At 41.7% G+C, this 22,770-nt stretch overlaps 1 protein-coding gene across 1 annotated transcript in view; it reads left to right on the plus strand.

Annotated features, from left to right (window-relative positions):
• LOC126336913 (probable rRNA-processing protein EBP2 homolog) overlaps positions 1 to 19,706 on the plus strand; it is a 34,505-nt gene extending 14,799 nt beyond the window's left edge. The window contains exons 4-6 of the mRNA XM_050001044.1: positions 3,823 to 4,062; positions 15,771 to 16,030; positions 19,399 to 19,706. Of these exons, the coding sequence (XP_049857001.1) occupies positions 3,823 to 4,062; positions 15,771 to 16,030; positions 19,399 to 19,591 (693 nt within the window). The 3' untranslated portion in view covers positions 19,592 to 19,706. The remainder of the gene's footprint in view (positions 1 to 3,822; positions 4,063 to 15,770; positions 16,031 to 19,398) is intronic.
• The last annotated feature ends 3,064 nt before the right edge of the window (positions 19,707 to 22,770 follow it).

Consider the following 22,770-nt stretch of genomic DNA (forward strand, 5'->3'; position numbering starts at 1 on the left):
TAAGAAGTGGATTGCATTTGTTCAGGTAATTTCTTTTTAAATTCCCCAGGTGTCATCAATATTGACAGTTGACATCTGTTGTAGTGTGTATCTTTAAATTAAGTGGTTGAAACTTTGTGGACATTCATTGCTGATTATGTCAAAGATGACAGACACGTAACTAGCTGCATGGAATACTGTGTTTCCCTATTAGCATTTATTTGTAAAGGTTGGGTTGCTATTAAGTTTTGTTCGAATTTTCTTCCACGTATCATGATACTGTCAATCGTCGCTCACATCTTCAGCGGTTATGGTTTTGAACAGGACAGTCCAGGAAGCCTACCTGATTTTCAAGAAAGAACAGTGTAATGCTTTTCTGGGTATGAGCATAATAATGCTAACACTGAAAAAGTCTCTTTGTAATTTGTTAATAGAGTATGGAGAATATGCAGTTTTCTAAAATCTTGTGTGAATACTTGGCTACTTGGCCAAAATTGGTGTACAAAGTTCAGACAAGGAAGTATAGTCATAAACTACATCACCACCTTACCTGAGGTTTATAACATACCAACACACCTGTATCTCTCATCTACCATAGTGTTGATTGCATTTAGTGCTTCCATGGCCTTTTCACTTCACAATAACATAAATAAAGGGATATGGGCTGGTGTGACTCCTGGATTATTGGCAGAATTCCTGAACTTGTGAGCCCTTACAATCTTGTACCATTTTGGGCTCTCAATTCTCTTGGAATGCTCATCCTGCCTGGAAGCATATTTGTGATGACACATTCTGCCTATACATATATGCCCTCAAATGAGTAGCTGGATGTCTCGTACAGTATGTTTGATCTAACAGTCATTGACAAATTATTTTATAATGTGAAATGGTAAAGAATCCATTTCCGTATATTAGGCTGTTTCATTGCTCCCCAAGTGACTGAGAGTGTCAGCTTGCCTGAGGACTGGCACAGGTGGTTAAGCTACCTGCCGGGTGATGCTACTGCACCACTTTCATACCAGATTCAGCACAAGTTGAGTTATTTGACCATCTCTATCCACAGGCACTCGCTCAAGGCAGTAGGATTGCATATGTTGTGGGCTGGATAGTTGGGTGCCCATGTATCAGTTGTTAGCCAACTTCTGCACTCACTCACTTGTCCTGTCGCTTGTTTGATGCTACTCAAGCTGGAATGGCTTGCCTTAAATTTATTATTATGTACTGTTAAATTGATTGAGTGTTCTGGTAAGAGGCCTCCAATTTCAGTACCAGATGTAGTGTAGTGGTTTCATGGCAAGTTGGAAGGAATTCGTGATCCCCTGTGTCATCCATTTAAGTTATTATTAAGACTTTGGAACCTAAGATTTTTATAACACAGACCAGCTTAAACATACCAGTAGACACATACACTATTAAATATTGATTAAAGTACTTTATGATTACTATTAGTACAATCTGAATGGTTAGGACCAGCTGCCAGCCAATCTCTGCTCGTTATTTAGTGCCAAATACTAAGTATGTCGTTAGTTTCAAAGTATCTGAGTCTTTCTATGCATGGCTTCCTGTACACTAAAACATTGCATCCAGCCACTGCAATCTGTTAATCACAAAGTTATTTTATTCTGTCTATGTACATACTCTTTGTCATGATGGAGATCGATCCATTTCAGCAAACATAACTTTTGTAAACAAAATACAGTATTTAGTGTGTCTTTCCAGTGAACAACAGTAGAACCCTCTGTGTAAAGATAACAACTCGCCATTCGGCCATCAAGAGGCATGTAAACCAGATTGAGAACCTTGCTAGCTTTCACATAAATCATTCAGAGCTGTAGGGTAAACATACACCTGCAGTGTTTCATTTGCACAACTGACTGCATTATGTTGGCACTGCAGCGTGTCTGGGGTTGTGTCTGGTGGAAGGGAGCTTGGGAAAGGGTGGTTGATAACTGTCAGGGAGAGGCAGCAGGAGCACAGGGTGAGAAAGTGGCACCTGTGAGGTCATTCTGGTGCAGGAAAGGGAGTTGTTCTTGGTGCATGATGATGTGAAGAAGTCAATGTGGGGAGGAGATGAAATGGAGAAGAAGTAGACTGTGAGAGTAGGTGGTGCGTGTGTTAGATGGTCTTGGGTCAGGGTATTCTACATGGCCATGATCAATGTGGCTAGGGGTTAGAAGTAGATGTGACATAAAATGAACTATGATATTTCGTAGACTGGGCGGGTGGTGTATTACCACTTTGAGATAGGTGTAAGCTAAGGTCATTGGCAGGCACAACAACAAGCATTTGAAGCCTGTGTGAAGAGTGCAGTTAAGTAGATTAGTGCCTGCTGGCCTCTCCGCTTCAGCTGTCAGCCAGCCTTCTCCAACCCTCGCTCCCTGCTTCCTGTCCCATTTCTCCACTTGTACAGTCCGCCCGACACAACCTGTCACCTCAGTTGACCTGCTGTGCCAGCACAACATAGTGAGCTGGGACAGTGTAGCTGCCTTGCTGTGTACGTGCGTGTGTGTACGTGCGTGTGTGTACGTGCGTGTGTGTACGTGCGTGTGTGTACGTGCGTGTGTGTACGTGCGTGTGTGTACGTGCGTGTGCACGCGTGCGTGTGCGCGAGATGGTGCAGCTGATGTTAAGAATTGTACAAAAACTTTTCACCGTACGATGTAGCACTGTATTTTAAAATACAAATAATCTTTCTCAGAAGTCATGTGACCCATAGTATGCAAGAAAGCCTAAGTAAACAATGTGGCAACTCTGCAGGATGGGGAATGTGGTTTAAACTACTTTGACAACTCTAAAACATTATGGATAGCTTGCTGTCCTTGCTTCAGTTACAGCCTCTAGCAGTTCTAATACCTTTATTTTTAATAAAGTCCTCTGTAAATTTAATGTTAAATACACATTGAACTGCAGCTTACTGTCCATCACTTTGCACATGCATCACATCTCTGGTGGGTCCTCCAGGTTGTTAAGTACTGACAAGAATGGCCCATATTCAGTCCCTGATCTCATCTGATTTTTATGAGGTGGGTAGGTCTGGAATATGGTGCACATTCAGCTTTCTTCAATGGGAAATAGTGGTATGTTGACAGTTCTAAAGTTAGTTCTCTGAGTGGATTGGAATCCTTTTCCCAAGCGGACTGGAGTTAATGTAAAGGGTGTTGCCCCAAGTTGGTGATTCCAGTGTTATTAGTGGGGTTTGTTGACATGTGCAGTGATGAATAGTGAGACTGTTATTAGTATTGAAGAACATTTTACAGTATAGTTAATGGGCCAGTGCTGTTGTTCAGATGCTGACCTCATATTTGGGAAGATAGAGCATGCTCTGTCTGGTCATCCTAATTTAGATTTTATGCTATTTTCCGAAGTCGCTTCGGGCAAGCCCAGTGTTGGTTCCTTCATTAAGGCCATGGCTGACCACTGTTCTATCTTCTTAGAGAAAACTCTTATAGTTTGTGTATATTTTTCTGAGCTATTCATTTTCATCATATCATGATGAGTCTTCTATCATATCATTGGTACAATTCAGTCTTGCCAAAAATCAATCCATTGCTGGTATTGATCTGTCTCCATGAGGTACTTGTGTTGTTAAAAAATAATAGTCAAACATCAGTAATACAGAATGTTTGAGTTTGTCTTGCAAGTGTGTCTGAATGGCGTAATCGGCTAAGCCAACTGTTAGCAATAAGCAGGGATATGGTTGAAAGCTAGGTTTGCGACAAAATTTCAATTATTTTGCTATATGAATCATATTTTTCTATCAGTACATCCTTTCTTTATCAAATGTTCATTTAAGTGCTGTGACTTGATTTAATGATGAGATAATTGGCTATTTCTTGGTTGCAGCTGGAAGAGACGCAGACTGTGCGTGCAAACAAACTGAAAAACACTAAGAAGGGGACAAAGCCGTTAGACCCTGCAGATGACCCAGTTGTGAATGACTTCAAGCGTGAAATGAATTTTCATAGACAGGCTCAAGCTGCAGTTATAGAGGCTCTTCCTAGACTCAAAGACCTTGGTATACCAGTGAAGAGACCTGATGACTACTTTGCACAGATGGCGAAATCGGATGAACACATGCAAAAGGTGTGTTGCATAATTGCTTAAATGCACTGAATTTAAGCTGTGTGAAAATTTATAGGATTAACTGAAGCCTTTGAAACTGCTTTGCAAAATTACAACCAAACTGTCACCTTTGAACCTAACCTAGACCTCTAGCAACACTACAGATCATAATGTCACCACAAATAAGGTACCATATTCACATTAATTGGTTTTGCCAACTCACAACCAGATTATCACCTTTCAATGTACCTACAGTTTGGGCTACGCTGCAGGTCAGTCTGTCACCACAGACAACTTTCTTTGGCTTTCAGTTGTGCTGATTGGTCTCTACATACCACTGTGTCGTTTTTACCCCTTCTTTTTCAGATTCTATTGTGTATTGATGAGAATATTCACATGGTCAGAATTGCTGTACCCTACTTGATTGACTCCTTTCACTGCCACCCGGTCCCATGGTGGTGCACAGCTATTGCCACCCCAACCAAGATCACCATTGAGCCTTGAAATGCTTTAAGCGGCACGCATCCTCTGCTGGTCTTATTACCGTTAAACACCTTTGCCACAAAGCCCAATACTTCATCATACAGAGCAAGCAGGCATGTTGGGAATGCTTTGCCATCTCCCTAGTTTCTTCTGTCCCTTAATGACGGGTGTGAGGTACGCTACGGATCCTCCAAGTTTGCCAATGACCGACAGTCTTCCATCCTGGTCCTTGCTCTCGTGGGCGGCCTTTGTCCAATAGATCATTGGTTCTCATGCATCACCTTGCAAACCATTCTGTGATTGCATCAGTCTGAGCCTTATACCTGGCTGCCTGTCTACTCCAGAAATAGCAGGCTGGAACTTCCCACTTTTACCCCTTGTAAAGTGGAATCCTACAGTGAATGTTTTATTGAATGGAAACTTTTTCTGGCCCTCTCCTCTTCCCACAATTCAGCTCTTGGTCCGATTCCATCTGTAACCAATTGTTCCAACATCTCAGTCCACTTTAATGACAGTGTATCAACCTGGCATTTAAGGGGAGGGTTACTATTTTTGGTCCGAAAAAAGCATGTTCTTTGAGAATTTTTTTCTAAGGGATGTGTTATAGATATCAATGTCAAATTTGGTAAAATGTTTATTGATATTTCCTCCACAAACTGGAATTTTTTTGACCGGAAATGTCAAAGAGCAAAGGCAGAAGTGCCGTCAGAATGAAACAAAATTTCGATGTAGACCTCCACGCGTGGTATGTCACAGGTCAGCCAACTTGTTTGAAATCAAAATTGAGTTGATGATAGTGAAGTATATAAGACTCTTTAGGAATTGTACCTCGTTCAAGTTATTTGGACCATAACAAATGAAATGGTGGCCATTTGAAAAAAAAGGGTTTTTTTTCATTGATTTTTTAACTTTGTCGGCCAAGCAAAAATATTTGTAGTTGATGGATCGGAATAAAAGTGGTACAACTCCTATAAAATTTAATTACCTTCGTCGGAAACAAACGATCATGCCAATCGGTTCAGTAGATTTGAAGTTTCCATACTGTGCAATAAAAAAAGTTATTTTGAGAAAAACACGTTTGAAGTTTTGACTACATATAAATACAATATTATGCAACTTATGTTCAGTCTGCTATTCTGTGTCCATAAACTAGTCCTTCCTCTTCCTCATAGAGGGCATTTTGCTCGATCTGGGCCATCCTGCACTGTTCCTGAGCCGCCCGTACGGCTGGTAACAAGCAGTTTTCGGCCGCTTGAATCTGGTGGTCATCCGAATGATTGGCGAACTGCGTCGAATAGAGTCCCAGGGTGACGTCTATCATTGTCATGGTCTTCAGAATTGCTGAATACCCTTCATTGAAGCTGCTCACTGCCAGTAAAGTCGCGATCTCCACAGTCTTCTCACCAGAATGCAAATACTTGGCGTCTAACTTCCAAACACACAAGTTCAAACTTTCATTTGAATTTTGTGTGCTTCCTTCTAAGCACAGGTACAATAACTCGTCCTCCGAAAGAAAAAAACTGGTGTGTGAAAAAGGCCGATTTCAGGCAGGTGCATTTTTTGTTCAACCGCGAATTCCATTCCATTTTCAGAAAAACCGTTTCAGGGATGGATTCTAAACACTTCCCAAAATGCAATTAAAAAAATAGAATTTTTAACTGAAAGATATTAAACCTCACCTTAACTATATTTGGCTCCAATGTGTTTTCCATCCTCAGTGGGAGGACAGTTTTGTGGGTCTGTTTTTAAGCCCAGTAAGGATCCATCTCCCATAATAGTTACTGGCCAATCAGTCCCTGCAAGTTATTTGTACGGATGGTGGCCTGGCAGCTTTGTTGGGTTCTCGAATCTTGGGATCTTTTATCTCCCTAAACGGGCAGCTTTTGGGGGTACAGTGCCAAACTGACCTATTGCTTGAGTTGGAAACTGCTATTCAGCAGGCATTTTCTCAGTGTCACCATGTTCTTGAAGTTTTCTTTGATCTTCATAAGGCCTAAGGCACAGTTCGGTGCAGTCACATTGTACTTGCACTCCATCAATTGTGTCTTCAGTGCCCCTCCCTATTTTTATTTGCCAGTTCCTGCCCCAACACTCGTTCCAAGTTCAGGTTGGCCCCTTTCGCAGCTCTCTGTAGATCCAGGAGAATGGCATGACAAAGGATTCTGTATTGAGTATCCTTCGTTTTCTCATCACTATTAATGCACTTGAGGTCTCAGTTGGGCTGTTTGTCACTCTTGCTCTCTGTGTCTAGGGTAGCACCCACTCAGTGCCTTCCAGCACTATTCTGCATGGACTCACTCACATGGTTTTCAGTTCTCTTTTCTTAAATCACAACTGGTTGTATCCATCTCTGTTCTGCATTCTGTTGCTGACTTGAGAACAGTCTCAACTTTCTTTTTGGCTCATTTTTCATTTCTTTGTTTCCCTCCTCCTCTCGTTCCTCTGTTTCGGCATTTGAGGATCCTCTTTTCCTCTTCTTCCTACCTGTGTGTTCCTGAAGGCCGGCTCACGCGTCTGACACTTAAAAGTTGACTGGGTAACGCATAATCTCCAGCCCTGGGTCGACAGGTAGGGTTCGCATGTACCCCCTGGTACAGACCAGGCCCAGGAAGGTGTGATTGCCTGAGCTTGAGCTGTAACCTTCCCAAATTACCCATTGGTCCCTCCATCAGGTTCTTGGGAGATGTGACCTGAGGTGTGAACAATCACCTAAGACAGGTATGCCCCCTTGTGAAGGGGAAGGAGCATGCCAACGGAGACGCTGACAATCGTGGGCAATTTCCTTGCGATGAGTCACTCATCCACTGCATCAACGTCAACGAAACGTAAACGTAATGAGGCTACTGTTTCAAAGACCCTTCCCACTGCACCACGGTTCCTTGTGGTATCACATACTGAGGATTGTCTGTCCTTTGCCACGGTCAATCCGTTTATTGTTCAGAAAGGTGTTGATGCCATTGCTGGTCCTGTGAAATCCTGGCAAGAGACAGCTTCTGATGCTCGAGCACAACTACTACTTGTTGCCTCGTTTCTCCACTGCTACCCTGTTTGTTTCGAGGCACGTACAACTTTGAATTCTGCCCGTGGTGTAATTTACACCCGGCTGCTTGACAGTATAACCGAGGCTGAAATACAATCTTACCTCTCTGATCAGGGTGTCATTGCCGTACATCGTGTAATGAAAAAGGTCGATTCCTCCTTGGTGCCCACCCGCATTCTATCCCTCACCTTTGCTAGGGTGGTGTTGCCGTTCAATATTAAAGCAGACTAGAAAATAATTATAGTCCGGCATTAAATTCTGATTTCGATGCGCTGTTACCAGTGTCATCGGTTCAATCACACTAGAATGTCTTGTCAATACTTGGCCAAATGTGTAACCTGTGGCAGGGATGCATACGAGGGCAAATGTCCACCTCTCCCTACTGTATCAACTGCAATGGGGGCCACGTCACCTCCTCCTGGTATTGTCCCATGTATCTAGGTAAGCGGGCTGTTCAAGAGATTCGGGTAAAGAAAAAAGTGCCTTACCCTAGCTCACAAGTTACTGGCTAGTCGCAAACCCTGTGTTCTCCCTTGTGGCAGTTATAGTTCAGTTCTTGTTACTCCTCGCTCCATGAGGGATGTGGCTACACAGGCATGTGATCTCAAATTTGGCCCTGAGGTTGTGAAGTCTCCCAGTGTCAAGGTAGCATTGCTGTCCCCCGTCCCGCTGTGCAACAAACTGTGAAATTCTCTCCTGAAGGGGCAAAGCTACCCACTACACAACTGGCAGGCAGGAAAGGCCAGAAGGAGTACTCCAGAGAAGACTTCCTCTGTCCCTCCAGCCAAACTACACTCAAGTCTTCCTCTAACCAGAAGAGCTTGAAGAAGTCCGCTAAAGACACAGTCTTCCCCTTCACCAACTTGAAGATCCTGCTCGACAGTGTTGCCACGTGGTCACTTAGCCCGGCCAGCCTCTGTCTCACCCGGTGCGCACCACCAATTGTTTTTCAGCATTGGATTCCACCGACCGCACAAGCATGCCTCCTACTTCTGTGCCCTGTAGTAGCAACTCTCTATCAGCAGACACTGAGTTGACACCCCTACATTTCTTGCTCCTCATGACTTCCCTCCAACGGTATGTTCGTGGCCTTCAGTCCCACATAGAGGATTTACGGCTGCTTCTAGCATCACAGCATCCCCTTGTACTCTTCCTTCAGGAAATGAAATTGCACCCTCAAGATCGCTTTGAGCTTCCACATTACTTACCAATTCATTTTGACCTTCCCCCCTGAGGTTGGCATCCCATCTCATGGGGGCGTCATGCTGCTTATCTGAGATGACCTTCATAGGTAATCCATCTCCCTGACTGCTCGTCTTCAAGATGTTGCTGTTTGCCTCTTCCTTCCCCACCTGACTTTCTCCCTTCTTACCATTTATGTACCTCCGTCCTTCAATGTCGCCAAGGCAGACTTCCTTCAGCTTATTGGGCAGCTACCTCCACCATTTTTGCTACTCGGTGACTTTAATGCACATCATCCCCTTAGGAGTTCTCCTAGGACCAGCCAGAGAGGTGCCCTATTGGCTGACATGCTTAGACAACTTAACCTCTTCTGCCTTAACACTGGTGCTCCCACTTTCCTTTCTGACTCCTCGCACACCTATTCCCATTTGGCCCTCTCCTTTTGCAGTGCCCAGCTTGCCCATCGTCTTGAGTGGTCGGTTCTTTCTGACACCTACTCGAGCGACCTTTCCCCTTGTGCTCTGCATCTGCTGACTCCTACCCCATCCACATTCCCATTCACAAACTGCAACTTACTAAGGCTATGACTGGCAGCATTATGCCCCTATGGTGACCTTCACAGGAAAAGATTTCCTCAGTTGTGATGACCAGGTGGACTATCTCACCACCGTTATCCTTACTGTAGCAGAATGTTCCTCACACTTCCTCTTTTCCATGTCTTGTCCCAGTCCCTTGCTGGACTGAGGCATGCCGCGAAGCAATTCGTGCATAGTGACGTGCTTTCCACAGTTTTTAACTGCCACCCTACACTGGAGAATTGCATTCATTATAAACAGATGTGTGCAAAGTGTCAGAGTTCTGTGGGATAGCAAAAGAGCTAGTTGGATTTCATTCATTAGTTCTTTTAACAGTTCCTAAACCACATCTGTCATGTGGGCCAACCTAAGATGGCTCTCTGGAACCAAGATCCAGTTCCCCATTTCTGCCGTGACAGTATGTGCCGATGTCATCGTGGTTCCTGTTGCTATCTCCAGCACCTTGGGCTACCATTTTGCAGAAGTTTCCAAGTTCTTCCCACTATCACCCTGCTTTTATCCATCGGAAAAGAGTGGAGGCGGCTTGGGTGATACCCTTCTCTTCTCTGAATCGTAAGTGCTACAATGTCGCCTTCACTATGAGGGAGCTAGATCATGCTATCAGTTTATCCCAGTCCTCTGCCCTAGGGCCAGATGCTACCCATATTCAAATGTTGCAGCACCTCTCTCTTGCAGGCAAGCACTTTCTGCTTAACACATACAACCGCAACTGGGCTGAGGGCACATTTCCTGGATGTTTGCAGGAAGCCACTGTCATACCCATCCCTAAGCCCTGTAAGGACAAAAACCTTCCTTCTAGTAACCACCCCATCTCTCTTACCAGTTGTGTTTACAAGGTGATGGAACATATGATTCATGCCCGGCTGGTGTGGTGGCTTGAGTCCCGCCATTTACTCACGAATGCACAGTGTGGATTTCGAGCGCAGCGCTCTGCTGTTGACCATCTTGTTACTTTGTCCACCCATGTCATGAATTGTTTTCTGTGGAAATCCCAGACTGTGGCTGTGTTTTTCGATTTGGAGAAGGCCTACAACACCTGCTGGAGAACTGGTATCCTCTGTACTCTATACACTTGGCACTTCCGTGGGCGCCTGCCCTTAAGAGATCGAGTTTCTAACGTGCGTGTGGCTTCAGCCTTGTTGGACGCCTATATCCAGGAAAATTAGTTTTGGATCTCCATTTTTGTATGGTGTATTTTTTTAAAGCCCTTTTTCCACGTGCCTTGTTTAGATGTCTCCTATTATGTCCATTGGGACTGACATATAGTCGTTTCCCTTGTCTGTGTTTGCATTCTATAGTTTTGACTTGGGCGCTTATGACCTCAGTTGTTTTTTGTGCCCCAAAACGAAACAAAACAAAACAAAACAAACTCTGATGCTGTTCTGTTATTTGTTCCAACACACTTATGGAAGATTCAGGATGCTATTGTTTTGTACAGATCTCTAAGTCTGTTGATCACATGGAGGTATCCCTTCACATCTTCTGTTGGCATGGAACACCATCTCTTTCCTGCCATTGTGGTGTATTTACTGCGGAACTGATGTGCATTTGCCAGGCCCTCTGCTTTATTAATTGGTCCTCCCTCACCCAAGTTTTGTTATGTATGGTTTGGTGAGTAGCCTTCAGGCTATTGCCCTGTGTTTTCCTTGCCGTCCCTTGGTCTCTACCAACCACGATCATCTTGCCAGTCTTTACTGTACTGCTTTTTTGGTTGCCACCACCTTCTTCAGGCTGCACGTTCTCACGTGACTTACGCCTTTCACAAGCCACAAATCTAACATCGCTTTCAACAGGCTGGCCACCACTAGAACTAAACTCACCTAATTGCGGACTACGCTGCCTGCAAAGAATACCAAGACAGCAACATATATTGCTAAAATTACAAAAGTGCCTCAAAATTAAACTGCCCCGATAACACATCAGCCAAAGAACTATTTGGAACAGCATTCTCATCAGGTAAATTATCACAAACAAGAAACTTAATCTCCTCAGCTTCAATTAAATCATGTAAATTACTCATGATCAAAGAATATTCTAATCTGCAGCTTAATAACCTTTCTTAACACAGTTCTCATTCGTATTTATACCACAACTGAAGCCACTTACATTTTCTTAAGTGAAAATACTTACATTCACAACACCTATTATTTGGCAAGATTTGTAAAGTAAAATAATGAAACTAAAAACCATCTAACAATTCATGAAACACTGGCTTTTCACCCCAAACTTCTGGATCACTTAACAAACAAATCCCAGCACTATGCGTGATCCAATTTCCATACAACAGCAAAGCTTCTTCCTTCCTTTCTTTGCAAGAATCTACCATCCTCTGCAGTCTTTGTATTGGCCCTACCAGGTTGACCCATAGTTTTTTACTCCGTAGTCAGCTGTGACATGCCCCTCCCTTCCTCCCTCTGTTGCTGTGCCCCCCCCCCCCCCCCCCCCCCCCCCGATGGTGATCTATATTTTGCTGGACTGTCCCTGCCTTTTGGCCCTTTGCACTAAATACACCCTCCCACTCTCTTTGTCGCAGGTGTTACCATACAACCTTAGCAAGGTTATGTCAGTCTTACAGTTTTCTCCATGAGAGTGGTTTGTCCTCCCAGATTTAAGTACCTGAATGCCCTTCCAGAATTGGAGTCCCACAGTTAGCATTGATGTTGCTTGGGGAGGCCTTTTTCCTTACCTTCGTGCTGACGACCCTCATCCCTTTTTTTGAAAGTTTTGTGTGGTCTTTTGTTTCTCCTTTTCTTGTGTCTTCTTCCCATGTTGTGTCGCGCTCGTGATATGAAGTGGGGATATGGATGGGTCAGCAGTAGTTCCGGCGCCCCCAGCACTGCCCCCCTCCCCTCAATCTCCTTTTCTTTATTCTTCCTGCTGCCTTGACTCCTTTTGCCTCTGTGCCTATTTTTCATTCCCATTGAGTGAGCTGTGCTGTTTGCATTGTTTCTGCCACTTCGAATAGTGTGACCAATGACCGTGCTATTTGCATTCCTCTTCCCCTATTGTCTCAACCACCCAACCACCCAATGGATTGTTTAATGTCATTGCAAGTAATTAATACGGAGTGCAGCACACCTTTAGTGATTGTAAACCAGCTGTCTGGTCAGATTCAGGTCTGTGACAACTTCGAGGTCACTATTAAGGCAGTTGCAGTCATAGAAACTTACCCCATACTTTGCCAGAGAACTTGCTCACAAAGTTGGTAGGAGTCACTTCTTTTCGAAAATAAATTTGGCCTAAGCCTACCTTCAAATTCCGTTGGATGATGCATCAAAACAGTTAGTTGAGGTTAATATGCCTTTCAGCCTCTGTTAGTGTCAACAGCTGATGTTTAGGGTAGCTAGTGTGCCAGTGTTTCTTAGACCAGGTTAGAGAGAAGTGTTCCTCATTGCATTAACTATCTAGATATTGGCACGACATGTACTAACATGGAGAATCACCCGTTCAACCTACATTCTTTGTTTACGGGTGTACAGGCTGCGGGTCTCAAATGTAATATCACAAAGTCTTTACTTGTCCAGCCTTCCATTGTATATATGGATCATGAAATGTCCTGGCAAGGCATGCAGCCAGTGGAACAACATTTTACTCCATTATGGCTTTGGTTTGCCCATCTAATCTACACGAATTTCAGGCATTACTTGATAAAGTGGCATACTATAGCAAGCCTATTACAAGAGTGGTTTCTATGTCTCACCACTTGCATCTGCTTTTTCAGAAAATGCTCCTTTTGTTTGGTCTGCACTCTATGAGGATGCTTTTGTGCAGATGAAGGATCGTCAGTGCAACATTTCAACCTGGCAAATGTCTGGTAGTTGCCACGGATGCATCCCAGTACGGGCTGGGTCAGTCCTGGTCCATCACTGTTCAGATGGTTTGAACAGCCTGTTGCCTTTGTGTCAGAAACACTCACCTCAGCTCAGGAACATCATTCTCAGGTGGAAAAAGAAGCTGCTGCTATTGTCTGTGCCTTAAAAAAATTAATTATTGCCCATAAGCCCTTGGTTTCTCTTTTTAGCCTGGCTGAATCCGTATTGGATAAAGCCACTCAGTCTTCAGTGTTGGTCTCTGTTCTTGCCCCCCTTACAATTATGGGATCAATTTTCATCTCATATTGCAACATGTGAATGCGGATGCTTTGTCCTGTCTTCTCACGGGTCCTGAGCCCTTGTTTGACAAATAGTAACTGCTTTGTTTTCCAAGAGATATGGAGATGAGGTACATGGCATACAGTCAAGTTGGGCATTGAACCACCTCCTGAATTTTTATGAATTGTACCATTGCACTCCCTGTTGGATGGTATTATTCTCCTGTCAACGGAAGCGTTTATTTCTTGTGTTGTACTTCTAGTGACTATGGTGGCAGGAGATCATCTGCTTATTATATCAGGGTCGCTGGGGGGCCTCTTGCACAAAATCGTTTTGGATGGGCATGAGTTAGGAAGTGGATCACCTTGTCGCAGCCAACTGCAAGTGTTCATGTCAGCAGACAGTACCATGCACTGCTTTTTTGCCATAGCTAGCGAGTCAACGTTGATTTTGGTGGTCCTCTGTAGACCCTTCCTGGTTGTAAGCAGATGTTGCCTTTTTTCATTTTCCTTATTTCATTCATTGTCCGTCTGTGGCAGCATACATGACTGTCATGTCCCTGTTGAAGAAAGTCTCTACAGATTTCAGACAGTAGTCCTCAGTTCGTGGTGCAGTCTTAAAAGGACATGCAGTGGCATTTGCCATGTCCCGGCACCTCCCCGCCATCTGCATTCGAAAGGCTAGGCCAAATGCCTTTCTGAATGTTCAAGAAACAGATGTGCAAAAATGTAGAAAATTTCCCAGGTAGGAAGTTCTTACAGAATGAAAGCCAATTGGAGCCAAGAGTCCCAGTGAGTTTCTGCATGGCCTTCTGTAGTGGACACTGTGCAACGTCTCGCTGCCGGGCAGGCGTTCCCAAACAGCCCTGGTTTTGTCAACTTTTGCGTGTGGCACACCAGTATGGGCCAGGGTGTATGGATGGCACAGTCACTGGATTCCGGCCATTATCTACAGCCGCAGATTGACTTTCGGCACACCAACGGAACCAGTTGCGCCCCAGAATGGGTGCAAGGCCCTCTCCTCGGGCCCTAGGCCTGTTGCCTAATTCTTTGTTTGCCCCGTCCACTGCTGGTGTTAAGCAGGTGTGGTCGTGCCCACCCGCCAAGGGTTTTATCAGCACCGATGGCTTCCTGCAGCCACTGAACTGAACAGACACGACCCTCAGTGAGGATGGAAACCAGGTCTCCATTGCCAGAGCCTCTCCTCTCTGTTCCGTCATCTTCACTGCTTGTACTGGCATCATTCACCATAGACCCTTACATCGAGATGGCTCCCATCCCCATCGGTGGTCCTGTCCACTGGTTGCCCCAGGATTTGTGGGCAGTAGGGTTGTGTTCATAATAGTTTCATCCGTGTGTGCTGGTCCTAGTGGATTGGTAACTTCTTGCACTTTTTGGCTGCCACACCAGGCACTGCTGTGGACGCCATGGATGTCTCCTCAGTCACAGCATCATGGATGGTGCCACCCGGTCTTTCTCTCCACAAGGAAGTAGGAGTATTGTAACCTGCCAGTTACTACACCTACTGATCACAGTGGATGAAGTTGGGCCACTATGGGAAGCATAGTGTGTATTGACATTCAAACGACATGCCCGCAACTACTTGTGATGTCTGCCAGTGCCAGCCAGGTCCCTGACTGCTGTCATAAAGTCCACCTTGCATGTGCAGCACCACACCTCTGACAGCTGATGTGGGAACAACCTTCATAAGGGCGTATTCAGGTCTCCAGGCCCTCAGTTGTTACTTGGCAGCTGGCAGAACTGGCCACAGGATTGCTCAGACACTACAGAAATGCTTATGTACCACGTACTGCCATATTAGTCTTGTCTGTGCATATACTTTCACAATTATGTTTCCTTCATACACATACCTAATGACAAGTTGTTATTAAGTTAATCATTAAATTCTCATTTACTGTCTGCCACTAAAAGTGAGGTTTTCCTAATTTATTATTATGATTCTGCTCTCCTGGCTCTTGTTTAAAGTCCATGTAAGCTATGTATTCATGAATATTGTCATGAAACTGACAGTTTGATAGCTTCTTACATCATCCCTTGTAAAGGTGACTTCTTATTTATGTCTCTCCCCAAAAGATGTTCGTACTTAAATGAGATGTAACTCATCATCATTAATAGTCTATTTTATTATTTAAATTGTAGCATGGCATCTTAGCAAGCCTAAAATAACTTCCAGTTTTTTCTGCTGCATTATTTTATGGTTTTTCACTATGACTGCATACTGATGGAAATGTTTAAGTTTTCTTGTTACTTGTTTCACACAGCTTGAAAATTTAATAGGAATAAAGAATGATATCTCAGTTCTGCCTTCCTGTTACAGGTTCGGGAACATCTTCAGAAAAAACAACATGCTGCTGAACGCAGTGAGAAAGTTCGCCAAATACGACAAATGCGTAAAATGCAGAAACAAATTCAAGTGCAGAGTAAACTCAAGAGAGCCAGTGAAAAGAAAGAAATGTTGGAGGAAGTAAAGAAATTTCGCAAGAAGGTGCGGCAGGATCTTGACTTTTTGGATGACAAAAAGCCACAACAGAGAAAGTTGAATGCTCAAGGGTCTAAGTTCGATGGCAAAAAGAAATGGTAAGGTTTTTTGTTATTAAAGTAGTTATAATATTTTAAACAGTAAAATGTTTTAAAGAGAAGAGAGTGTTGCATTGTGTTAGATACGTATCGGATCTTTTGTTTGATCTTGAATTTGTGTGCAATTCATCCACACATCAATGCAGGTAAGTGCTGTGTTTCGCATGATGTGTATTAAGTACTGCAGCTGCTGTTCCATGCATCTTCTGAACAGTATACTGTCACTCGTTATGGTGGTGATTCATTATGTCACAACTATTTGGTACTTAATCCTACTCAAAGTAATCATTGGTGTTTATTAACTTTCATACTTGCACTTAATTGTTTAATCCAGGCTCTGTTTCTAACTAATAATTACTTTACAGGAATTCCCCTGGTTGTGCGTACACTTTCTGCACAAAAAATCCCCAAATGAGGCTTCATTGTGCCTCTGAAAAAGAATCATATTTTAACATGTAATAATAAGCCTCTTCCTGAAAGTATTTGTCCTAAATGCATTCTTTTACAGAAGACAACATGACAATAGTGTGTTAAGACAATAAGAGAATGAAAGTTTTTTTGAAATATTGTGGAGAGCTGCATCAAACCAGTCTTCAGACTGAGGACAACAACAACAGAAATTTCACCCCAGCCATTGGAAATATTTGTTACATGCAGGAATTTATTAAAAACAGATTTGTTGTTACTGGGTTTTACTGCAAGTCAAAAGTTGAAAAAGACATGCACACTGTGAAATCCAAAGCTGACTTTAAAATCTATGCCTCAGTATCAGTCCACATGTTTGAACTCTGCTGAATGCTTGAGAATGCAACTTTCGAACCTTTATTTCATGCTGTGTTAGGCCACATACTATTTCACAGGCTCCAGATTTTGCGAATAATGTGTACTCGTTTGAACTACGTGATAATGTTAGATACATGTACTAAGATTACATATGGACCGAAAGATTCTTAGGGAAGAAATATACATCGTGTCTGAACGGCTTTCTGAAAGGAAAGTGTTTGCACTTCTCTTCGTATCTGTGGTTATCTGCTGTACCTATTTTCAGTAGGTTAAAACTGGACAGCGGTTTGCTCTTCCCTAGTTGCTCATGCAGAAAAACCTACTGCCTTGTTATTGATACAGCCACACTGTTTCATAGGTGATGAACGCACAAGTCTATCGTAGCTATGCAGACCATCCAGAACTATGTAATTCATATATTTTTTAATGACAGTCTTCTAATTTGGTAACAGTTTAAATTTGTTTTCTGTTTTCATGTAGTAGAGTAAGTAATCGTTAATATTGAAGAGTAGCTTCACATATTTGTAAAAAATAAATTACCAACAAAACGCCAGTTTGGTTTTCAAAAAGGCTTTTCAACAGATGATGTTACATATGCTTTTGTTGATCAAATATTAAATGCACTGAATAACCAAACATCACCAGTTGGAATTTTCTGTGATCTCACAAAGACTTTTGATAGTGTAAATCTTGGAATTCTTCTAGACAAACTTAAGCATTATGGTATGAGTGGGACAGTACACAAATGGTTTAATTCATATGGAACTGGAAGAGTACAAAAGGTTGAAATAAACAGTTTACATATGTGCAAAAATCAACAGATTTCCCAAACTGGAGAGGTATCAACAATGGGATCACACAAGGTTCAGCCTTGGGTCCATTATTGTTCCTAATACACCGTATATTGATGACTTGCCACTGTATATTCACGAAGATGCGAAGCTAGTTCTTTTTGCTGATGTTAAAAGTGTTGTAATCACACCCAACCAACAAGAGTTAGCTGAGGAAATTGTAAATAATGCCTTTCAGCAAATAATTTTCTCTGCTAATGGACTCTCTTCAAGTTTTGATAAAACACACTATATGTGGTTCTGTGCAGTAAATGGCACAACACCATTAATAAATGTAGAGTTTGAACAGAAGCTGGAGTATTCAGAATTTTTTGGTGAATGCATTGATTGGAGATAGAATTGGAGGAAACACATTTATGATCTGCTGAAACATTTGAGATGATCTACTTACGCTATTAGGGTTATTGCAAATTTTGGCGATAAACATATAAGTAAATTAGCTTACTATGCCTATTTTCATACACTGCTTTTGTATGGCATCATATTTTGGGGTAATTCATCATTAAGGGACAAAGTATTCATTGCACAAAAGCACGTAACCAGAATAATAGCTGGAGCCCAGATAGCAATATATATTCTTTTATGAAATTCGGTATTAATAACCCATCCCAATTCAAAAGCAATAGTAATGTGTATACTTACAACAATAGGACAAAGGTTGATCTTCACTACATTGGGTTGAATCTAACTTTGGCACAGAAATCTTTCGTCATTTACCAGTTATGCACCAAAAGTCTGACTGATAGCCAACCAATATTTAACAACAAATTAAAAGAATTTCTGAATGACAACTCTTACTCTGAAATAGATGAATTTTTAGATATAAATTAGTAATATTACAAGTAATAAAATAAAATAAAAACTTGAATTACAGCATATAAAGAAACCTTTTGATAAACAAACACATTTCACATTCTTGATCTATGGAACAAGCATTAATCTCATCTTATCTACTTTGCTGAGGCTTATTTGTTTTACCAGCAATGTTTGAAGCATGATGCAGTTGTGTTTTTGTCAGTTGTTTTCATTAAACCTGCATTTGTGGGAGGACTTATTTATCTGGATCATTAACTACAGATTTAATTTTTTGCTAGATTATTTATTTTTGTGTATATTTGATGAACCACGTAGGTGTGCCTTGTCCAATATCCAGCCATCATTTGATGTTGTGTAAGAATACTGATAGCTACTGCAGTGACCATATAAAACTGATTCTGAATCTGTTTAATATCACTACGATTGCATTTATTATTCACAGACTTTACACACTGTACACAGTTCCATAATCATGATTCTGCAACATAGTTGGCTTGATTTCTATCACTGCGGATGGCGTAATAAAAATTTATAGAGTATGCAATGAGCAATGCAGGTCTTTCTCACACTTTTCAACAGTCATTTTAACTTCATTACAGTTCAAACTAGATTGTGTTTATTTTTCCAAAACTCAAACAGTTTCAGTTAAAATATTAAAAATTTACTTTCTTACTAGACTAGAGAGACAGTGATTTAAATTAGTAATCAACTGTGTTATCTCAAGAATGTAATAGTAATGAAATGTGAGAGAGGAAGGAAAACATATAGGAGAAACAAATAAATAAACAGTTATGTGAATTTTTTCGTTTGCGGAACTGCTTTTGAGCTAAATATTGCAAAATTGAGAAACTAAGAATTAGCTGCTATTTTAAACAGTTAAATGTGACATTGTTTTACAGTAAAATTTTATTTTAACAGGGCACAAGCTAAGAAGAAATACAAGGACAAGAAATTTGGATTTGGAGGGAAGAAAAGGGGCTCGAAGACGAATACAAAAGACAGTTTTGCTGACATGTCAGAATTCCGAAAATCGAAGAAAAACAAAATGAAAAAACAGTCAAGACCTGGGAAAAGTAAAAGGATAAAACAGAAAGCTCGTAGAAAGAACTGAAAATGCTGTTACAGCAACTGACTGTAATTAAATATTAAGTTTTTTAAAAATTTTGTGGGTATTTAAGCTGTGACTAGGACAGTTTGATGAGTAAAGTGATTATTTACATTAAAAATACATTGTTTTTGTTCTTACCATCTGCAGATCAATCCTATTGCTCTTACAGGTTGCTGAGAACAGTGTGTGTGTGTGTGTGTGTGTGTGTGTGTGTGTGTGTGTGTGTTTTTCAGTGACATTTCTAATTGCATGTGTTATGCTCAGTGGTTCTAATGTTCGTCTTTTCTACTGCTAAACAGTTTTAGCACCCATTCATAATGTAGGAGAAAAGTCATTAACCTTAAGTGATTGAAAATTAGACTGAACAAGGAAAGAAACTGGTCCGGTCTTTTGAAAGCAGCCATCCTGGTATTTGCCTCACAATACTTTGAAGAAAACGTTTGCAACGCAGATCAGGATGCCCAGGTGGTTACTTAATCTCCTCCTCCTGAATGCGAATCTTGTGTCCTAACGATTGGCACCTTTGTTAATTAAGCTATTTCTATTCCATCTTAATATGGGACATGTCGAGGGCTTAGATCATGATTATTAACACTTTCAACACTGCCCTTTTTACACCTGCCACTTGGCTGTGAACTGGCATATTTAATGGATGTTTGAAATTACATTGCAAAGAACAGAAAAATGATAGGAATATGGTTCTTGCATCATTTAAAAGGAAGAAGTAAGAGCTTTACATAAATGTGAGTTTATTTTACAATATAACATACAAATGGGTATTATAACTACAAAAATAAAAGCACAAAAATATCGTGGATAAAAAAAGTTGTAGATGATCTCTCTCTTGAGTAACACCATTATTACTGTATCTAAATTTAAAACAAAATATCACTGGACTGTCTAACTGCAGGATCCTGTAAACTAGAGTGTTTTAATAGATCAGATGTAGTTAGCCTTTGTGTGAAAATCCTGGAAACACTGTGGGACGCAAAGGCCAATGCCACAGTCCTTGCACCACCATCTACTTTCCTTCCTGATGCGCTTACCCGTCTCTTTCTTCCCCCTGTCTGAACATACTTCGCAATACCTAGTAGTATTCACCTTCTTTGCAGTGGCTGGGATCTTCTCTGGAAAGTGCCTTGCAAATGTCCTCAATTTGTGAGGATGAAGTGGCTTGTTGCTGAAAAACATTTCCACCCTTCTCAGCCAATTTCTTCCCCACTCTATGAATAAAGTCTACTAGTCATTCTTCCTAGTGTTCTCCTTATATAAAAAAAAAAAAACTGTTGACAGTTGACGCGATAAACAAGTGGAAAAACAGCTTTTACCACCACTTCAAAATTTTTGGGCAAATGGATAATAGCTGGAAAACTGATCTGCTTTGTCAACCCCAGCTTTATTCTTATTTTAATCAATAATAATGTCTGGCTTTACAATTTCTGCTGTTCCACCTTTGGCCCTCACTTGAATACTGGTGGTGGTAGACTTATGCTTTGTGGAAGGACAAAAAACATCTCGCTTTGACTCCACTTCACTGCCAAGAGATGGTGTTTCCTTTGAAAGCTATCTTCTTCTCTTTTTTTTTTTTTTTTTTTTTTTCTGAATATTCGTCGCAAACCTTTCTTGTTTTCCATTACAGTTTCCACTCCAAGAGCTTTATTTTCCCACAACATGTCCAAAAGAGATGGACTGTTGTAGTACCTGTACATATAAATGCAATGTCCTTTGACAAAGTACTGTGAACACAACCTTTTTACAAGGCCTTGGGTACTATTGTTAACATTGCTTGCAGAACCTGTATATACATCACAGTTTAACAAATAACCAGTTGATGAATCGCAGAGAGCATACTATTTTATTCCATATTTATTGGGTTTGTTTTTCATGTTTACTCTGAAGCTTGTTCTACCATGAAAGGGACACATTGCCTTATCTGTTGTTAGATTCATGCCTGAATAAAAACTAACTTTGATTTTATTCACAAAAAAATCAATCAACGGCCTCACTTTGTGAAGTGGGTCGTGCTTTTCTTCTCCTCTGCTAATGAACGTAGCATTGTCATTGAAGTGTAACGTCGACAATGTAACCCAAAATCGATCGCGACTCAACAATTTACTCACAAATCCTGTCTGTGGAAACAGGTCTCCTGACCAATAAGCACTGATTTTCAGCAATTTGACGACGCACGTATGCAAAGTAATACTGAGAGACCAGTAAATCTCTTGCAATTTTACTGCAGACCACTTATGCCAAACAGAGTTTATTTTCAGGCTACCTTTGCGTTTCATTGTCGTAATAATGTTACCAACGTACAGATTCGTTTAACTTTTGATGAGCCGAATAAGGTCGTCATCAAAGAAATAACTGAAATATCGAAGCTCCTCAGTGCATCTGAAAAATGCGGTGCTACACCGACTACTTTCTCGGCATCCGGCAGTGCTGGCTGATCATCTAGTTCTTACGAATCTTGCTCTTTGTGCTCAGTGAGCCACACACGACCAGGTACCACAGATGGTGACTGATGGTCTGTACTACTGTCTGCACAGAAAAAAAATAATGCTAAGATTGGTGCTAAAAGGTACTAAATGCAAGTGAAGTAATGAACATTACTCACAATACAAAATGCAGTAATGAACTCTTCACTTTATGAACAATTGAGACATATACATACCTGAATCATCACTTGTACTTTCGTCTGGAGAGTACGAATACCCTTTGTCAGAATCGTCAATTTCAGATCCTGCATCTCCATAAAGAATATCTAAGATCTCTGCCTTTGTCAACTCGGTGCGCCATATTTTCACGATCGTAAACACCTGTGAATGAATTGCAGGTAACTTCGTCTTTGCAGTGCTCACTTCCTCTCCCAGGATGAGATAGCCGATAAGTGCTTGCCTCTTGCAGAAGAATGAAATACCTCCACATTAGTTGACGAAACTGCTTCGGAGACACGCTATACGCGCTTACGAAGCCAAATAAAGGCTCGCCCGTACGGTATACGGGCGCCATCGCCAACGTCAGGGTAGCCGTGCTCGTATGGCGTACAGGCACCGTGCTGTAAGTGTTAAAGCACTGTGCTGAGTGCTAGAAGTTTCACAGTAATAAAGGATTCATTGTTTAATATAGCATCTTGGAAGGCAGTTATCACACACTTACTGAGGCAGTGTGTCAATTTACTAATA

Source organism: Schistocerca gregaria, chromosome 2, assembly GCF_023897955.1.
Source record: "Schistocerca gregaria isolate iqSchGreg1 chromosome 2, iqSchGreg1.2, whole genome shotgun sequence".
NCBI lineage: Eukaryota > Metazoa > Arthropoda > Insecta > Orthoptera > Acrididae > Schistocerca > Schistocerca gregaria.